This window comes from Eucyclogobius newberryi, unplaced genomic scaffold, assembly GCF_026437365.1.
Source record: "Eucyclogobius newberryi isolate DKJ021-1_F unplaced genomic scaffold, fEucNew1.0.hap1 SCAF_15, whole genome shotgun sequence".
NCBI lineage: Eukaryota > Metazoa > Chordata > Actinopteri > Gobiiformes > Gobiidae > Eucyclogobius > Eucyclogobius newberryi.
This window is the reverse complement of record NW_027315779.1, coordinates 24,587,702-24,605,092: the sequence shown is the minus strand read 5'-3', so window position 1 is coordinate 24,605,092 and position 17,391 is coordinate 24,587,702. Positions and strand designations below refer to the sequence as shown.

The following is a 17,391-nucleotide window of genomic DNA, read 5'->3' as shown; positions in this document are numbered from 1 at the left end:
TTTTTCAAGTGACTCCTGGGTCATTATGGCATCAACACAATTAGTTGTTACCTAAAAACGTTTCAAGCCTTTTATAATAGATTTAAACTGACCTATTGGAATCAGTTATTTTAGTGTTTATTGAAATGCCACTTTACCAGTCTCTTTGCAGCCAAGTCTCAAGATTGCAGAGAATATTGTCAATTTTTGTTGTTGAATAATATGCACAGAGTTATGGAAGGAGCAGACCCATAGTACCTCTGTACATAAACATATACCAGTGCTGCCCGGCAACACGCGTGTACAGTTGTTTGTACGAGGCTCACAGTTTATAATAAATCACATAAGTAGCTTTAATCTAATCTATCATTCATTCATTTATTGTTTTGCAGGTGTTTTTATTGCACAAAAACCTTGAAAATCATGCATTCTTACCGTGAGCTGGCTCCCCACACCTGACCTGTAACTTGACCTTTCACCTCTACCCTCTTGTCTTCATGACTATATTTAAGTTTAATGCCATACTCTGGAACATTCTTGGCAAAGCAATAACTGGACCCTCCAACACAAGCATTACATATGGTGCACCCTTCATATTAGTTAAGCATTTTGATGAATAAGTATGGGTAAAAAGAAGAGTAACGAAGCACATTTCACGAATCTGCTTTGTTTTTCCGATCACCACAAGAATTTTTTAGGATATTTTCATGTCCTCTTACAAAAACACAAAAACACACCTCTTACAAAAGGTTTTCCAAGCATCAATTCTTGCCACACTTCAACCCTGAGAGGTGGTATGGATTTCCCCCTCTGTTTTCGTTACAACTTCTTTTTGGGCCTTGCAGTTGAAGGTGAATATTATTTCCAAATTCAGCTGGAAGCACAAACGCGACACATTGTCTCCCTCCGACAAAAGAACCGGTGAGAGCGCTTTTGTTTGAGCTCATTTGTTCAAGCGGTGTAAGGATTCTGCTCTGGTCTGCCCGCCCCTGTGCTGTGGTTTGTTGCAGTGCTGCCTGATGGGAAATCAAGACAAACTCTTCGTCGCTTGAGTCAACGTACGAAAATATCAGAGCACCGTTGGATGTTACAGCCAAGTGGTCTCAATAAAAGATACTGATTCAACCTAGAGCTTTTTTTTAACAGTATTGCATAGTCCTCTGTGTCTTTAACTCTTCGTGGTAAAATAACCGTTAATCTTCTCGAGCGTTTGTACTGATTATGCCTTTACTTCTGTAACTCTTATCAATTTTTAACTATTCATTCAAACTAACTGAACATCCTGTTATCAAACATGCCTCACTGGCACAAACAAATCTGTTTGTTAGAGTAGATACATGAAAAAAACCCTGCAGGCCCGACCAATATGTTGGTTGGCAGATATTCCACCTGGGCATGTAATACATCTTATACCTTTTATCCAATTTACTTGCCTGACCAGCAATTCCCAACACGTTTTGGCAGACTACTTCTCAAAACTGTGTGTGGGTCTGGGGCTCGACCGCTGCATTTCAATTTCGAGGGCGGAGTTTAGAGACAGAATCAATCACATAAACCCAGAAGTGACGCAAAAAAACGCGACACGCTTAACCGGATATTACGTAGCCCATGTCAACAAGGCGTGTTCCGCGTTATCCGTCCCCGAACGCAGAAAATGTCTCCTGAATCGCGATGACGCCCTTTGCATAACCGCATCTAACGCACGTTCATCACGGCGAGTAGAGCGGACTTTCCTGATTGTTCAAACCGAAGCGAGAGCAGAAGTAAACACTCGGTCACGAGCCGGGTCACGAGCCGGGTCACGAGCCGGGTCACGAGTCGGGTCACGAGCCGGGTCCGCCATCTTGAATGTTTTGGAACGGGGGTGGAAAGAGCTACTTCCGGATCTCAGTGTGACGCGTTAAAACCTCCGACTGGGATTGGATAGATAAATGGATTACCGACGATTTCATTGGCTCTGACTCCGATTCCAGACCCTTACGCATTCGAACAGAATGTGGGCGGGGCTGGCGGGTCAGGCAACCAATTTACTGACAGATTAAAGCCCCAATATTTAGCACAGCTCCATGTCTCTGTGCAGTAGTTTGGTGGTGCGTCTGAGATGGCGAGATAGAGCAGCTGAATGTTTGTGTGGCTCTGACTGAGGCAGCGCTGGATTTAAATACTCTAAACTCAACTACAAACTCAGGAATAAAAGTGAAAATCAGCACAAATCACACCAGTGACAACATAAGACTTATTTTGTATCAAAGTGTGAGTGTGCAAGAGAGAAGATTCTGGTCGGCTAACGTTAGCACACACGCTACTACTGCTGTTCAACAACATGCCTGATTATATTCACTACAGACAATCATTTGGAGTCAGGATCAAAATAAATCTTATTTGTGAAGAGTTGTGATCTGAGGTGGTCTGTCTGAGCGCTGAGTGTTGTAAATGTTGTAAAAAGTGTCTGTTTTGATGCTTTGTTTCTTTCTTTCGCTTTAGTTAGCGCTTAGCTTGTGAAATGCTAACACAACATTGTAAACATGTTCTCTGTTCTCTCATTGGCCCCTGTAAAGTGATTATGTCTGTATCTGTGTTTACTGTACTCACATTAACATGTAAATGAGTAGTGAAAAGAGGCATTAATGGTCAGAATTCATGCGTATTAATTACTGCAGTGCATATGCATTAATTAGTCTTGTAAATTCTTCAACACTTCAATAGTCCAAAAGAATGTTGTGCAAACATTCTTTCAGCCTTTAAATTTTACTGTTAAGAGGCAGAATCCCAGTTTAAAACTAACATCCAGCCTCACACATTTTACAGAATCAGCTGCCTATAAACAATTTATACCTCATATCGGCCCCCAAAAATCCATATTGGTCGGGTCCTAGTCACTAGTGGATCTGCATTTATATTGAAGGTAATTATTTTCCAAGCTCTGATGGGTTCATGGCTATGGCATTGGACTTGCACACAAAAGACTGGAGTTCAAATTTTCCAGCATGCCGTGTTCATCACAGCTAACACATAACTTATGAAGGAGTAACTAAACATATCTATCTCGATAAGTACAAGCAGGGCAAGTTACAGGTCAGATCTATGACTAGGCACCCCTGTCCACAGAAATAAGTCATGTCTTTCAAGGTATTTTGAATAATAAAAGCATAAGTATTTGAATTAATAAATGCAAGATGGATACGTTTAATGTGGTGAATATGAGGCAAAGCGATAGCATCTCAAGCAGACAGGCAGGTGCTGTGCCAGAAAAGTTGCATTAAATTATGCAAATCACATCCCTGCGTTTTGTTTTCCTCGATATAATCACGCTGCTATAATAATACAATGTTATTAAACTGAGATGTAATCAGTGGTCATTTGTGTCTCAACAATATTAATCACACCAAAACCACTTGTTGGACCTTTGGATGCCATGGCGTTCTCTAATTGCCTGCTTTATCGTTTGAATAATATTTATAAGTGCGCACAAGACTGATTTGCAGATTAACAGACTTTATTAATATTGTATTTATTTTAGAAGCAGAAAGTATAATTTATAGATTTTTCAGCCGCCAGGGGCAATTTAGCAGGAAGCGCAAGCGTTTGACACACTGTAGAAGAAGAGGTCACAGGACAGTGGAAGTGCTGGGGACACGTGGCGTTCTCTATATTTTAAGCTTCAAAACGCTGCGTGATTTCTTACAATCAGACTCATATTCACAGAGAAATTAGTCTAATTATTCCCACGGCGAGGTAGTGGACCGCGGGCGTGCCACGAGCCCCCCGGTTCAAAAAACAATTCTCGTGTCACTATTGTGTACTATATTTATGTGTAAATATCTCATGTTACAGCGTGGGCACATACCGTTTATTGATTGATGCGGCCCGTGTATGTACAATTTCTATTTTCTTCGTACATTTCGTGCGCGCTGCTTTTATTCAGGTTACGAAAAGTACGGTGCGCATGAATGGACAGTGTGTTCTTTTGCAGTGTTAACGTTTTCATGTTGATTAGGAATACGTTGATGCTGTTTTTGGTTGTGCAAATGACAGTAAAACATGCAGATTTGAATACGTGAGCTTTAACTTTTTTCTTGTTGACTTTATTCCTATAGAAATTCATCGATTGAATATATCTTTTTTTTTTTTTTACTTTGGGGAATCATTAGGCAGCCTATCAAAAAGCAATAGTTGTTTCCTTTGGAGGGTGATTGGATTTCTTGTTATCAGTGCCAGAAAATACCGTGAACATGTGAAACCTTGAGCTTTAGCGTTAGCCTGATCCTTCGGTTGAAATCCCATCAATAAAAGTGAACCAAGATCTAAAGCGAAATTGTTTTTGAGGCTCTATTCCCAAGCTGCGCTGGCTTTGGTCAAATAGCTTTTGTTGTTTCTAAAGGTTAATGCAATTTTTCAGACAAGGGAAGATCAGTCCATGCCTTCTTATATTTTTCATCTTCAGTGTGCCATAGGTCTGAAAATGGGTTTAAAAATAATACAATATTGTATGTGTGGCTTAATTTCTTTGAGCATTTATGTTCCTCATCGAGAAATATGAGTTGCTCTGCTCTCTGGCTTTATCCTTTGAGAGTTGAACTGGTTTTGTTATGTGTCATTCTACTTCTACTTCACCTCACACTTGTAAATATGGATTATTGGATGTTCAAGATGCTGTCTTAACTATAAAAAAGGAACTAGTTTGCAGTGCTCCAAATGTATTATTTACTTACATGATATTTAAGCTTATTGTATTGCTTATGGAACAGTTTACAGTTAGCCCAACATGTTAAGAGTTAGCTGTACAGGCTAATTCTCTTTCGTAATCCCATTGCATTACAAGCATCGCTATTATTCACCGCGACAAGTTTATAGGCACTTTTCACAACTTCCATAGACCAGAGCAGAGTTTGCCGTCACAATAACGCTAACAACAACTAGCTAACGGCACATATCTTGCTTCGCGGAAAAGAAAACGTTCCGTGATTAGATGCAGACAGCAGAGAGTGGTCTCATTTTAACCCTTACAGCTGCTTTTACATTTTGTACATGGGGCAAGCTAGGGAAAAACACCCTTTTAACACGAAAATATAATCTGGTACAGACCCTTTAACTTGCTTCGATACTAGCTGATGTTTATAGCCCTATTTAAGCTGCATCACTCCCCATTGATGCCAATAGAGGGCTCATTCGCTTGAAAATTGTGCAGATGCATTTCTTGACGGATTCTGTTAAACATGCATGAAGACTCTACGAATAATGCACGAGTGGCTGAAAAGTTACATTGTGCACCTTTATCTCCTCCTTTATTCTGTTGCCGTGCCGATTTTGTGTCGCATACATTTGATAGACAAGCTAATGTTCCGAGTTTATTTCAGTCCATTTGAATATTAACGACAGGAGCAGATTACAGGTTTCAATCACTGCAGGAGGAAGAACAGATCAGCGCGTGACTGATCAGGCATTATTATTATGATCCTGCGTGACATTTATAAGGGTTATGATTGTTAGCTTGCAACCGTAATTGTCCTTTGCATCAGTAATGAGAGTGACAGGGGCAAATTAGGCAGTTCAATGCAGTGTGTGTCTATACTGCAGAACAAACGGTAAACAAAAGAGAATTCTTCTGGGAATCGTTTTTTGTTTGCTTTTCGCTTTGTTTTTTAATGGAAAATTGCAGCGGAAAACCATTGTGTTTTTCAAGTCTCAACATAGAATTATTTTTACAATATAGCTAGAAATAAAATGTATAATGTCTGGCTGAGAGAAATAACTAAGAGGACAGGAAGTACTCAAAACCACGTAGCAGTTTGTATTTGTTTTTGTACTGCTGAAGAAATCTTCTTTTGGAGCAAATGAAAAACCTTTATTTCAATACTCTACAATCTACATTAATGTACTACAATAACTGTTTGTGACATGTTTTCTTTTTTTTTTAAAAATGTTTTTCTGGCCCGAAGGCTGTCCTGTCAAGTACAGCCTTCGGGCCAGAAAAACAATTTAAAAAAAAAGAAGAAACAAAACAAGTCCAACACTGTTAATGAGGAAAACATTAGAAAATCAACATAGTTCGTGCTGCCCGGTGGTCGAGTGGTTAAAGCACAGCACATATGCCAGGCTCCAAGTGCAGCCGGCCACAGTGTCGTGAGTTCAAATGTCCTCCCTTCTCTCTTATCCCTATTTCACACAGTCCTTTCTTGTCTAATAAAGCCGACGGGCAAGAAGCAAATCAACCTGGTTCATGCATTTTACCTGTTGTGTGAAGCATTTGGAATCGCCTTGTGTACAAATTGTGCCCTGCAAAAAAACGTTTTGATTCAAACATTTTCTAATCAACACTAATGAATTCTGTTGAACCAATACTGAACTGTGTAACTTTAATGGTAGAACGTCTGCCACCTCTTTATGATATAATCGGTAGATCAAGACCCAGCGGCATTGAAGGACGGGTCAAATGAAGAGAATGAATTTCCCTCACAAGGAATTAATAAAATATACCTTAAACTTAACCTAGAACAGTTCTTCCCAAAGTGGGGGTCAGGACCCCTCAGCGGGTCGTGAGGCATGAGCTCGGGGTTGCAAGATGGAAGAGATTGATGATATAATTATGACACGGTATTTAGTTAAATAAAGTCAAATTACTTGATAAGCCACTAAAATAAACCTGGTTTTGCAAAAAACATCATAGTAGACCATTTCAGGATCAGCACATCTCCACAATGACAAGCGTTGAGGGACCTTCTTCCATAAATGTTCTATAATATTTATATATCTTTTTTCACTGCTCAAAAAACCCCAATCTTTTTCTATAGTATCAAAATAAGCCCTTAAAGGTGTTCAACAAAGACCTCCAAAAGTCTCAAAAAGTTTTCCTCCAATATACATCATTGTCATGTCTAAATCGCGCATTAAAACCGTTGCAGTGTCTCTGATGGTGGTGTCCCGTCTCGTCTGCGACCCGACCTGTCTGCACTGCACTGGAGCTCTCCACACTTCCCTCGTTACCGCGCGCTCAAAAAATGTCACGCCACAATAAAACGCACTCCAAGGCTCATTTTTTATTCAAGATTTGCCCACTCCTGACTGACCTTTTTGCTCAAGCCTCCAAATCACTCCCCTACCGTCTTTATTAGCTTTATATTTATTTCATTCTGTCAGAGGGCTTTGAATATGCCATAAATTCATATCAACGAAAAGATGAACAAAGGAGTCAGATCATAAGAATGGCAAGAATAGCTGCAAAATCAGTTTCATTGCCTTTGTCGGTGAACAATTCACAAACTAGGGACTTACTTCGGTGTCAAGGTGCAACATAAAACAGTGTATTATAATTATAGTTAAAAAGTATTAACTATGCTAAAATAAAATAAGGGCATGCGAAATAAAATGTGTAGAATAAGAGTGGTTTAAATAAAATATATGTAACAAGATCAGAACGATGGGACTGTAGTGCAAAACAGTGGATAGGAGGTATTTACATGAGATGTTCAAGTGACAGGTGTTATTAAGGTGCTATGAAGTGTTCATGAGAAAGGTCGGCTGTGATCCGACCTGTTCATCCCAGAGCCCTGGAGACGTACAGGTCCTGCAGAGATGGAAGTCCGCAGATGATCACCTTCTCAGCAGAGTGCACAATGCGCTCTAGTCTCTGTTTGTCCCTGGCTGTGGCTCCAGCGTACCACACGGTGATGGAGGAGGTGAGGGGGGGATTCTCTCTGCATATCTATCCATCTGTATTTCTGCTTCTCATGTTAAAAGTAAGAACATAGTATAGTCACTCTCACCAGCTGTCCTTTTTGCAAAGCCCTGGAGCATTCTTACGTGATGTGCATCTTTGAAGTACCTGTCAATAAGTGTTAGAAGTGTGTTGAAGCTTTTCTCGGTTTTTGGTGCTTAAAGAAGATATAACCATGACTTTGTTGGTTGTAGTATTAAACTACAGCATACATAGACCATTATTGTCTTTGAGATTAAAGGTGGTATGGACGATTTTTTTTCAGCAATTTTTTTATCATATTTCCTCGTGGCGTGGATAAATCATTTGTCCTGCCACGTATCAATCATAAAACGCACCTACCGCTCACCTGCAGCCGCGTCAGGCTCGTCCCCACGTTTCCGCGTGCCTAAGCGCATGGATCTATCATAATATAGTTCCCTCAGTGTACGGGGCAAAATGAAGATGGAGAAAGACAGTTTGAGCTGACGCAGAAGTGGACAGAAATCTACGGGAGACGAGAGATGCGATGCGCTCCGTTGCGCTAATAAACAAACGCACGTGTGTGTTGTATCAGTCCGCACGGGGAGTGCGCATGCGCAGTTCCGCCTGCGTTCTCAAATCGCAGAAAAATCGTCCATTCCGCCTTTAATATACCGGTTTTCACTGTACACACGGCTTGTTAGAAATGTGTCCTTACGGTTCAAAACTACATTGTAGCAGATTTTATGATTGATGTACCTGTTTTAATTGTTAAAATGTGTCACATTTCTTTAACTCTACATGCATGATCTGGAGTCTGAATGTGTTCAGTACAGTGCAGTGCAGAGTTGGGATTGGTGAACATTTCGAGCACTCAAGATTACTCAAACATACACAAATCGGTCAAACTCTTCGTAAGATAATGATGAGGGAATGGGTAAAAAGCTTTCCCCTTTAAACAATATACAAATCCGAAGAACTGTATAAAACCAATTCCTGATGCACAATGGTGCTATAAAGGTCTTTTCTTTCACCTGCGGTAAATGTAAGAGCTTTCTGAGCGGCTCACAACAGGCCGAGGCTTAACGGCGCAGACCAAGGCAGAAGTGTCGCGCTCATAATAAAGATGATCAAATTTGCCTCGTCAGTCGCAGGTTGCAGGCGCCCAGCTCTGCAGCACCCGTTAATACATGATCCAAGTGCTTTTTCTCTAGCTGCAAACTACATGCTGCACATAGGTTGTCCTGAGGTTGAGCCACTCCGAGACCACTGTTAAAGCGGTCTCAGCGTCTCGGTTGGCAGTGTGAAAATGACCTGTTTCTACGTGGATGTCAAAGTTGTTTTCCTTTACATTTTGAACACCTCTGATCTGAATGCTCGCCACCAAAACCCCAGCCCCCTGCAAACGATCAATAATCACAATGCAGACTCCGGTAGTTTGAGTTCACTGAAATTCATGGCCCGTCAGGCTGTCAATACAGAGGGTATGTAGGTAAATCTGTTTGTGTCCTCAATCGTTTTTTGCCAGCACAACTATTCCGCACCATGCTGTATCGACCGTAATTTCCATGCTTTTCACTGACTTTTAATGGGCAGAGACGGTCATAAATTATGTCAGCTCGAAATCACCTACAATCTTGATTAATATTTAGTGCAGAATTATTATCGTTGGAAACATGGAAAGTTTCAAACACTTATTTGCTGTTTCAGTTTTTCGAAGATTTCCTCATTTGTCATCTTTGACCTGTATGCAAAAACGAATGCTAATCATTGATTATTATTCTATTTTCTGATTATAACTCAGGGCAAAGACGCTAAATTCACATTTTAAATTGTCATTTTACAAAAAAACTGCTCATTATTGAAATGTCATGTAAACAGTTACATCTGATTTGTGAGCAGTTGTATTTCTTTCTGCTTTTCACTCTTTGGTTGGTTTGACAAGGAACATTTTGCACAAAAAAAGGCAAAAATTAAAGAAATGAAAGAAGATTTAAAATACAATTGGATTTTGTTTTCCAAATAAAACAATTACTCTTAAAATCCATTAAATAACTGACAGATGTCCCTGGGAGACAGAAATTTGGTACCACTTTAACTAATAACGACACCTTAATTAGCCATAATAAATCATAGACTTCAAATCAAAGACTTAATTCACAAAGGACAAAAAGTTCAGTAACAATGATACAGGCTTAGTAACACCAACAGTTTCTAAGCTTGAATCATTCTTAATACGAATTATATGCACGCTTTATTAATGCTATTTCAAGTAAAGTCATTACAAAGAATTACCAGTATTTATTTTGTGCATGTAAACACAAAAAATCTAAATAAAACAAATCAGATTTTAATTATTGGGTTATCTGATCATCCCGGCTATCTGATTTGCAATGCAGTACGTACCCACTGACAACATTCAAACCAGCCAAAAGATGGAGACAGAATAAACTGGCGCCGCTTCAGCTGGACCGACAATCGCCTCAGCCAATGGGAGAAAAGCTCCTTCTTTTCTCCCCCTGCGCTAACCCCACCTCCCAGCCCCCTCGAGCTCACACAGCGCGCTCCCTCCCGTGTACTCCAATGCTGAAGAGGAATGAGAGATTGCCTGCTTAGTGCGCGTCCGTACCGACTACTACCGACTACTGAGTGGGCATTTAGCAGCAGCACAAACTGACTCCTGACAGAAGAAAGCATCATTGGTCCAACGGGCTGCGAGTTTCCTATTCTGGGAAAGACATCCAAAAAGAAGGGGAGATCTCAAAACCAAACAAGCCGATCAGAAACTGCAGAGGTTCAGGCAGCATGTACAACTCTGTGTGCTTCATCGTCCTGGCGTGGGTTTTTGGTACTCTGGTGTTCCCAGGTAAGAGAACAAATACTTGGAACTTCTATGGCATTGCAGGCTATGTTTACACACAAAAAAAACATGATCTGATCTCTCATTATCTGATCTCTGGAGTTGTCAGATTATTGAAATGTCTTGTAGACGGTTGTATTTGATGTGAGGAATCTGATTTATTTTAGATTGTGCAAGTTTTCACAATTAAAAATGTGAAGAAAGGGAATAACTAATGTGGGAAATAAATAAACAAAACAGAAAATGTTAAAGACTGAAAGAGGTAGTTTGAAATTGATTGTACTTTGTTTTCCAAATACAACAGTGGCTATGTTCACACCAATAATTTTTTTTCTTTTTTTAGAGTCATTAGATTTGTTAAAATGGCATGTGAAAGAAAGTAATTAATATGAGTACACAAAATACTATCTAATTTCTAATTTAGATAATAAATAATAATCATATCTCCACTTATCTTTTTACTGGTTACGTAAATGTGTCCAGTTAAAGCATTGAATTGTACATGAATTGCTACTTCAATTTACAAAGATCAAGAGTTTCTGTTTATTCTAAAATTGTTCAGTTTGAAAGTTGTCAATTCAGGCATTTTTGTTTAAAATGTTATAATTGGGCTTTTGTGTGCTGATGATTCTCTTCTTTTGGCTGTGGGGATAACACATTATCACAGTAAATGGTCTGCTCATGTGTGCACAGGGATTTGTGTTGTTGGTCTTAGTTTGATATAAACTTCAATGGGGAGAGATACACTACCTGTGACATCCCTATAGTGAAAATGTACTCTAAAACTTAAACCCAAAACTTATTGTGTTTGATGCAGCATGAAAAGGGTGAAGTAAATTGTATTTTAAATCAGACGCTGTCCCAAACATACCAGTTTACCTCTCTGGGTTTTGGCTTGAGTTTAGGTTTTAAGATAAGATAATCCTTTATTGTCCACACATGGGGAACTTTCATTGATACAACGCAGGTAGATACAGAGGAAAAGGACAGATAACAGATTATAGGAAGTTTAATGCATGTTAGTAGAATTGTACTATAGTTTACATAATAATGTATGTATTAGATAGTTGTATTAAGAAGAACAACAACCAAAACATTAATATATATACTCAATTAAAGGTGCACTATGTCACTTTTGGGGTGGAGGTACACCACCTGCTTGTCTCCACATTTTGGTATTAAACCAATCCATCACCATGGCAACAAGCAGCGGTGAATTACAATTTCGATCCATGGAGAGGTGACAAGCAAAAAAAAACATAGTTGAGGTACCATCTGTTTTTTGTAAATGTGTATATTGTGTAAATAGCATAAAATGACTTAAGAGACGAACTCATCCAGCTGCTTAGAGCTGTAATCAGACCGAAGCCCGACAGGATTCAACCCAAGCCTGACAACTACACATTGACTGACTGCTCTTTAAATGGCAGAACCAGACACAAGCGTGTTTAGAACTGCACCCGTGTGCGCAGCCAATCGCACACAAACAGTGCACATGCACGCAGCGAATGGCACACTGCTTTTTTTAACCTTTTGTCAAGAATGAGTGATTTTATACATGTTTTAACATAATTGATGTCTTTCCTGCGCTCAGCAAAATGCATCACATGACCTCTAATCTACTGGTCCAGCCCCCAGCCCGAGACCCGGCCCCAGCCCATGTCCAATGATAGAAATTAGGCCTGACCCAGCTCGGTCCTGTCGGGTTCAGGCTTAATTTTGGGCATATTCAGCTCTAGCGCTGCTACTGTTTGCCTCTATTGATAAAGTCTCTTCTTTTTCTCCTAAACATAGGAGTAAGAATTGAAAGCTGCGCTCTGATTGGCTGCGCTAAGGCGGTCCACCCCAGTTTCAACGTGATAAAATACACATGTGGATATATTAACTCTGCGCTAAAGGGTCTGTGAGAGCTAGAGAATGAGTTGAGACAGATTTTTCAAAGTGTGAAAATCCGGTATCCCAGCTTTAAAGTAGACATTCTCCTGACTAATCGTGTCTAAAAGTTTTACGCAGTGTTGTTGCTAACAGTTACTAATGCTTTGTTAAGTGAATGGTCCCCGCTCCAAATCTGAGTGTATGCTTTTTCTATAGGTTCATCAATAACATCATTGGTCAAGCTTTCGGATGCAAATCAATTTTCACCAGCTCCACTTTGAAAACAAATTGATCTCCTTGAACCGAGAATGTACATCAGCATCAATACTCCTTATAGATTTGCTATAGAAAAATGTCATCACCAAGGCATCCGCAGATGTTCAGTCACCTTCCCTCACGCGTACACTTTTCATCTGTTCCATCTCCACATTTTAACTTGCCAAAATCTCTACACTTATACATCATATGGGACTTCTATAGGAATTACATTAAGCATTCCTGACACCTGGTAATGCAAATGTGCCCCTAGCCAAAACCAATGCGCGAGCAATATGTTTCTCCACCTCAAAGGGATTACGTGAAGGCGATTACATGAGACAGGCTGACAACCAAATAATGTGATGCATGGCCCGCTGCTTTTAGCCATATATTGTGCAAACTCCGGTTTTATGGGGGTTTAGTCTAAAAGTTTAAGTTCACTATATTTGTAGAATAGAGACAAATGTGCCTAAGTTGCATTGTTGCTGTTGTTATTTGCCTCAATATGCTGACACATTGGTTTGGACAATTTGAGTGGCTAAACTGTGATGAATGGAGCTGCGAGTGTTGTGTTTTATTGTAAAATGAATCTGGAAAATATATGTATTTTTATTCTGTTTATTGGAAAAGAGCTGTTTTTTGTGTCTGCTTCTAACACTTTAATGTATAAAAAGGCTGATCTGAGAAGTTCACAAGTTTCTATTATGTTTTGGATAGTCATACTCAACACATTCATTCATTCTCAAACTATTCATTTATGAAGATTGCTGCGATATCTTGTTGCACTCTTCCAATTCCACTATATTTATATAATCTCTTAATATAATCCTTTCCTTTCCTGCCTTGTATGATAATGGTGTGTGAGTGACTGATGGTCATCAATCTGAGCCAGAGAATCTGTTTCTGCAGAAGCTTTGCTCTAGCCATGATCTCAGTCTGGTCACCACCTTCTGCGGTCCTCAGGCCAAACTCAGACAGAACTGTGCAATCAGATTGGATTATTTCCGGGACGCATGGGCAACAAAGGTGCTCATCTATCATTTAGAACTAAATCAATCTTTTCTCACCTCAGATTAAGTGCAGTAATATACAAAATGTATCAGTTTCTTGTTATTTCTTCTTTCATTTTACTGTGCAGCAATGTTTTGTTAATATAAGAGGTGTGTATTCTTGGCATGCAAGCTTTCAAACGTGAAGTATATGAAATGGATTAATAGGAAATATGTTCTGTAGTACATTATAATTTAGATTTGCATATCATACACATATCATGCACACATCATGCACACATCATGCACACATCATGCACACATCATGCACACATCATGCACACATCATGCACATATCATACACATATCATACACATATCATGCACATATCATACACATATCATGCACATATCATACACATATCATGCACATATCATGCACATATCATACACATCATACACATATCATGCACATATCATGCACACATCATGCACACATCATGCACACATCATGCACATATCATACACACATCATACACACATCATGCACACATCATGCACACATCATGCACACATCATGCACACATCATGCACACATCATGCACATATCATACACACATCATACACACATCATGCACACATCATGCACATATCATACACACATCATGCACACATCATACACACATCATACACATATCATGCACATATCATACACACATCATGCACATATCATACACATATCATGCACATATCATACACACATCATGCACACATCATACACACATCATGCACATATCATGCACATATCATACACACATCATGCACACATCATACACACATCATACACATATCATGCACATATCATGCACATATCATGCACATATCATACACATATCATGCACATATCATGCACACATCATGCACACATCATGCACACATCATGCACACATCATGCACACATCATGCACATATCATGCACATATCATACACACATCACACACACATCATACACACATCATGCACACATCATGCACATATCATACACATATCATGCACATATCATGCACATATCATGCACACATCATGCACATATCATACACACATCATGCACACATCATACACACATCATACACACATCATGCACATATCATACACATATCATACACATATCATGCACATATCATACACATATCATGCACATATCATACACATATCATGCACATATCATACACATATCATACACATATCATGCACATATCATACACATATCATGCACATATCATACACATATCATGCACATATCATACACACATCATGCACACATCATGCACACATCATGCACACATCATGCACACATCATGCACATATCATGCACATATCATGCACATATCATGCACATATCATACACACATCATGCACACATCATGCACACATCATACACATATCATGCACATATCATGCACATATCATACACATATCATACACATATCACACACACATCATACACACATCATGCACACATCATGCACATATCATACACATATCATGCACATATCATGCACACATCATGCACATATCATACACACATCATGCACACATCATACACACATCATACACATATCATGCACATATCATACACATATCATACACATATCATGCACATATCATACACACATCATGCACACATCATGCACACATCATGCACATATCATGCACATATCATGCACATATCATACACATATCATGCACATATCATACACACATCATACACACATCATGCACACATCATGCACACATCATGCACACATCATGCACACATCATGCACATATCATGCACATATCATGCACATATCATGCACATATCATGCACATATCATACACATATCATGCACATATCATGCACATATACACATATCATGCACATATACACATATCATGCACATATACACATATCATGCACATATACACATATCATGCACACATCATGCACACATCATACACACATCATGCACACATCATGCACACATCATGCACATATCATGCACATATCATACACACATCACGCACACATCATACACACATCACACACATATCATGCACATATCATGCACACATCATGCACACATCATGCACACATCATGCACACATCATGCACACATCATACACACATCATGCACACATCATGCACACATCATGCACACATCATGCACACATCATGCACACATCATACACATATCATGCACATATCATACACATATCATACACATATCATGCACATATACACATATCATGCACATATCATGCACACATCATGCACATATCATGCACATATCATGAATGAGGTGTTGATGATGTTCTTGGTGCCATATATTTGTATCTTTATATTTCCTTAAAGAGCTAACTAAAGCCTCTTGAGAGTTTACACTTTGTCAAGTGATTTGTCAATCCACCTGTCACTCCCTCAGAACTTTACAACGGCCAACCAATAGGAGGAGTTGGTGGGGAAAAGCCTCTGCGTTTGAACTGAATTAAACAGGGAAGCACTGGAACACAGTACAATGATTAACAGATCGTCACAAGGATCAGATCACACCAGGTCTACTTTAGATTTAGAAAACCTTTAAGCATTTTCAGATGGTTTTCAAATGCATCTCGTTGTCGACTGGTTGGAAGATTACACAGTAGGAACATGACAGTGGTAGAACTGAATACTCTTGAATTAAACACACTGCATTAGCCTTGGTTGCAGTTGTTGTGAACAGTAGTGACTGAGTGAGTAAGTGGCAGCAGCACCAGCACCAGGAGAACAGATTGCCTGTGGTGGTGTGGTGTTATCTCAACACTGATAAATCTGGCTCGGCACTTATCCATTAAATCAGGTGAAGATCAATAGCCTTTTTCACCTTGCCTATTTAGCCTATAAATCTAATGCAAGTGTGCCCTCCAGCCTGGGTAATGAGAACATGGCCTAGAGCTGCTCAAGGTGGCGGACACAAGACATTCAAACGTCTCTGGGGAAAGGTATAATGTGATGGAGAATGTAAAATCGAACAATACGAAATGCACTCTGAAAATATAGCTTTATGTAACAAATCTGTGTGCGTTGGGTAATATTGGAGCAAGCATGTTTGGTGTAGCTGTGTGAATAACAAGATAATGTTAAAACACCTAGAAACGCCATTCGATGTGATGCGATTGTGAGCATTTGAGGCTTACACTGTCTGCATTTACTTCCAAGCTGTGTTCTGTTGAATAACCACCAGAGGGCGCTCAAATATTTATGAGAGAACTGACAAAAATAGAAGAAACAGAGTAACAAGAAAAACAAATTGGTCGATTTGGAGCCCTGTCCAATCTGGCACGGGTTTTTCAAACTGCGCATGCCCAGATACTTTAGCGCACATGTAACCATACTTGCGACGAACCTATTTTTTAAGATAAATTCAACTACAATTACTCTTGGAATATAAATAAACAGGTAGAAAAATCCATCAACTAAAACGGCTAATTTGAATTACAATGAGCTAAAATGTTAACTTTTGTTTTTCTAAGAATAGACTCAGTGAAGAAGTCAAACTTTGGTTATTACATTGAAACTGTGGACTACTTATGGCCACAGAACACATCATTATTCCGATTTGGAACCCGGTCTGATCAAAATGTGTTAATTAACACATTTTAATCAGACCGGGTTCCAAATCAGGCAATGACGACACCGCAGCAGTTTTTAAATCACATTTGTTGAAAAAGAGTCCA

At 39.3% G+C, this 17,391-nt stretch overlaps 1 protein-coding gene across 1 annotated transcript in view; it reads left to right on the top strand.

The window, feature by feature from the left end:
* Positions 1-10,253: 10,253 nt before the first annotated feature.
* opcml (opioid binding protein/cell adhesion molecule-like) overlaps positions 10,254-17,391 on the top strand; it is a 484,925-nt gene continuing 477,787 nt past the window's right edge. Inside the window, exon 1 of the mRNA XM_072446891.1 lies at positions 10,254-10,520. Coding sequence (XP_072302992.1) covers positions 10,460-10,520 — 61 coding nt within the window. The 5' untranslated portion in view covers positions 10,254-10,459. The remainder of the gene's footprint in view (positions 10,521-17,391) is intronic.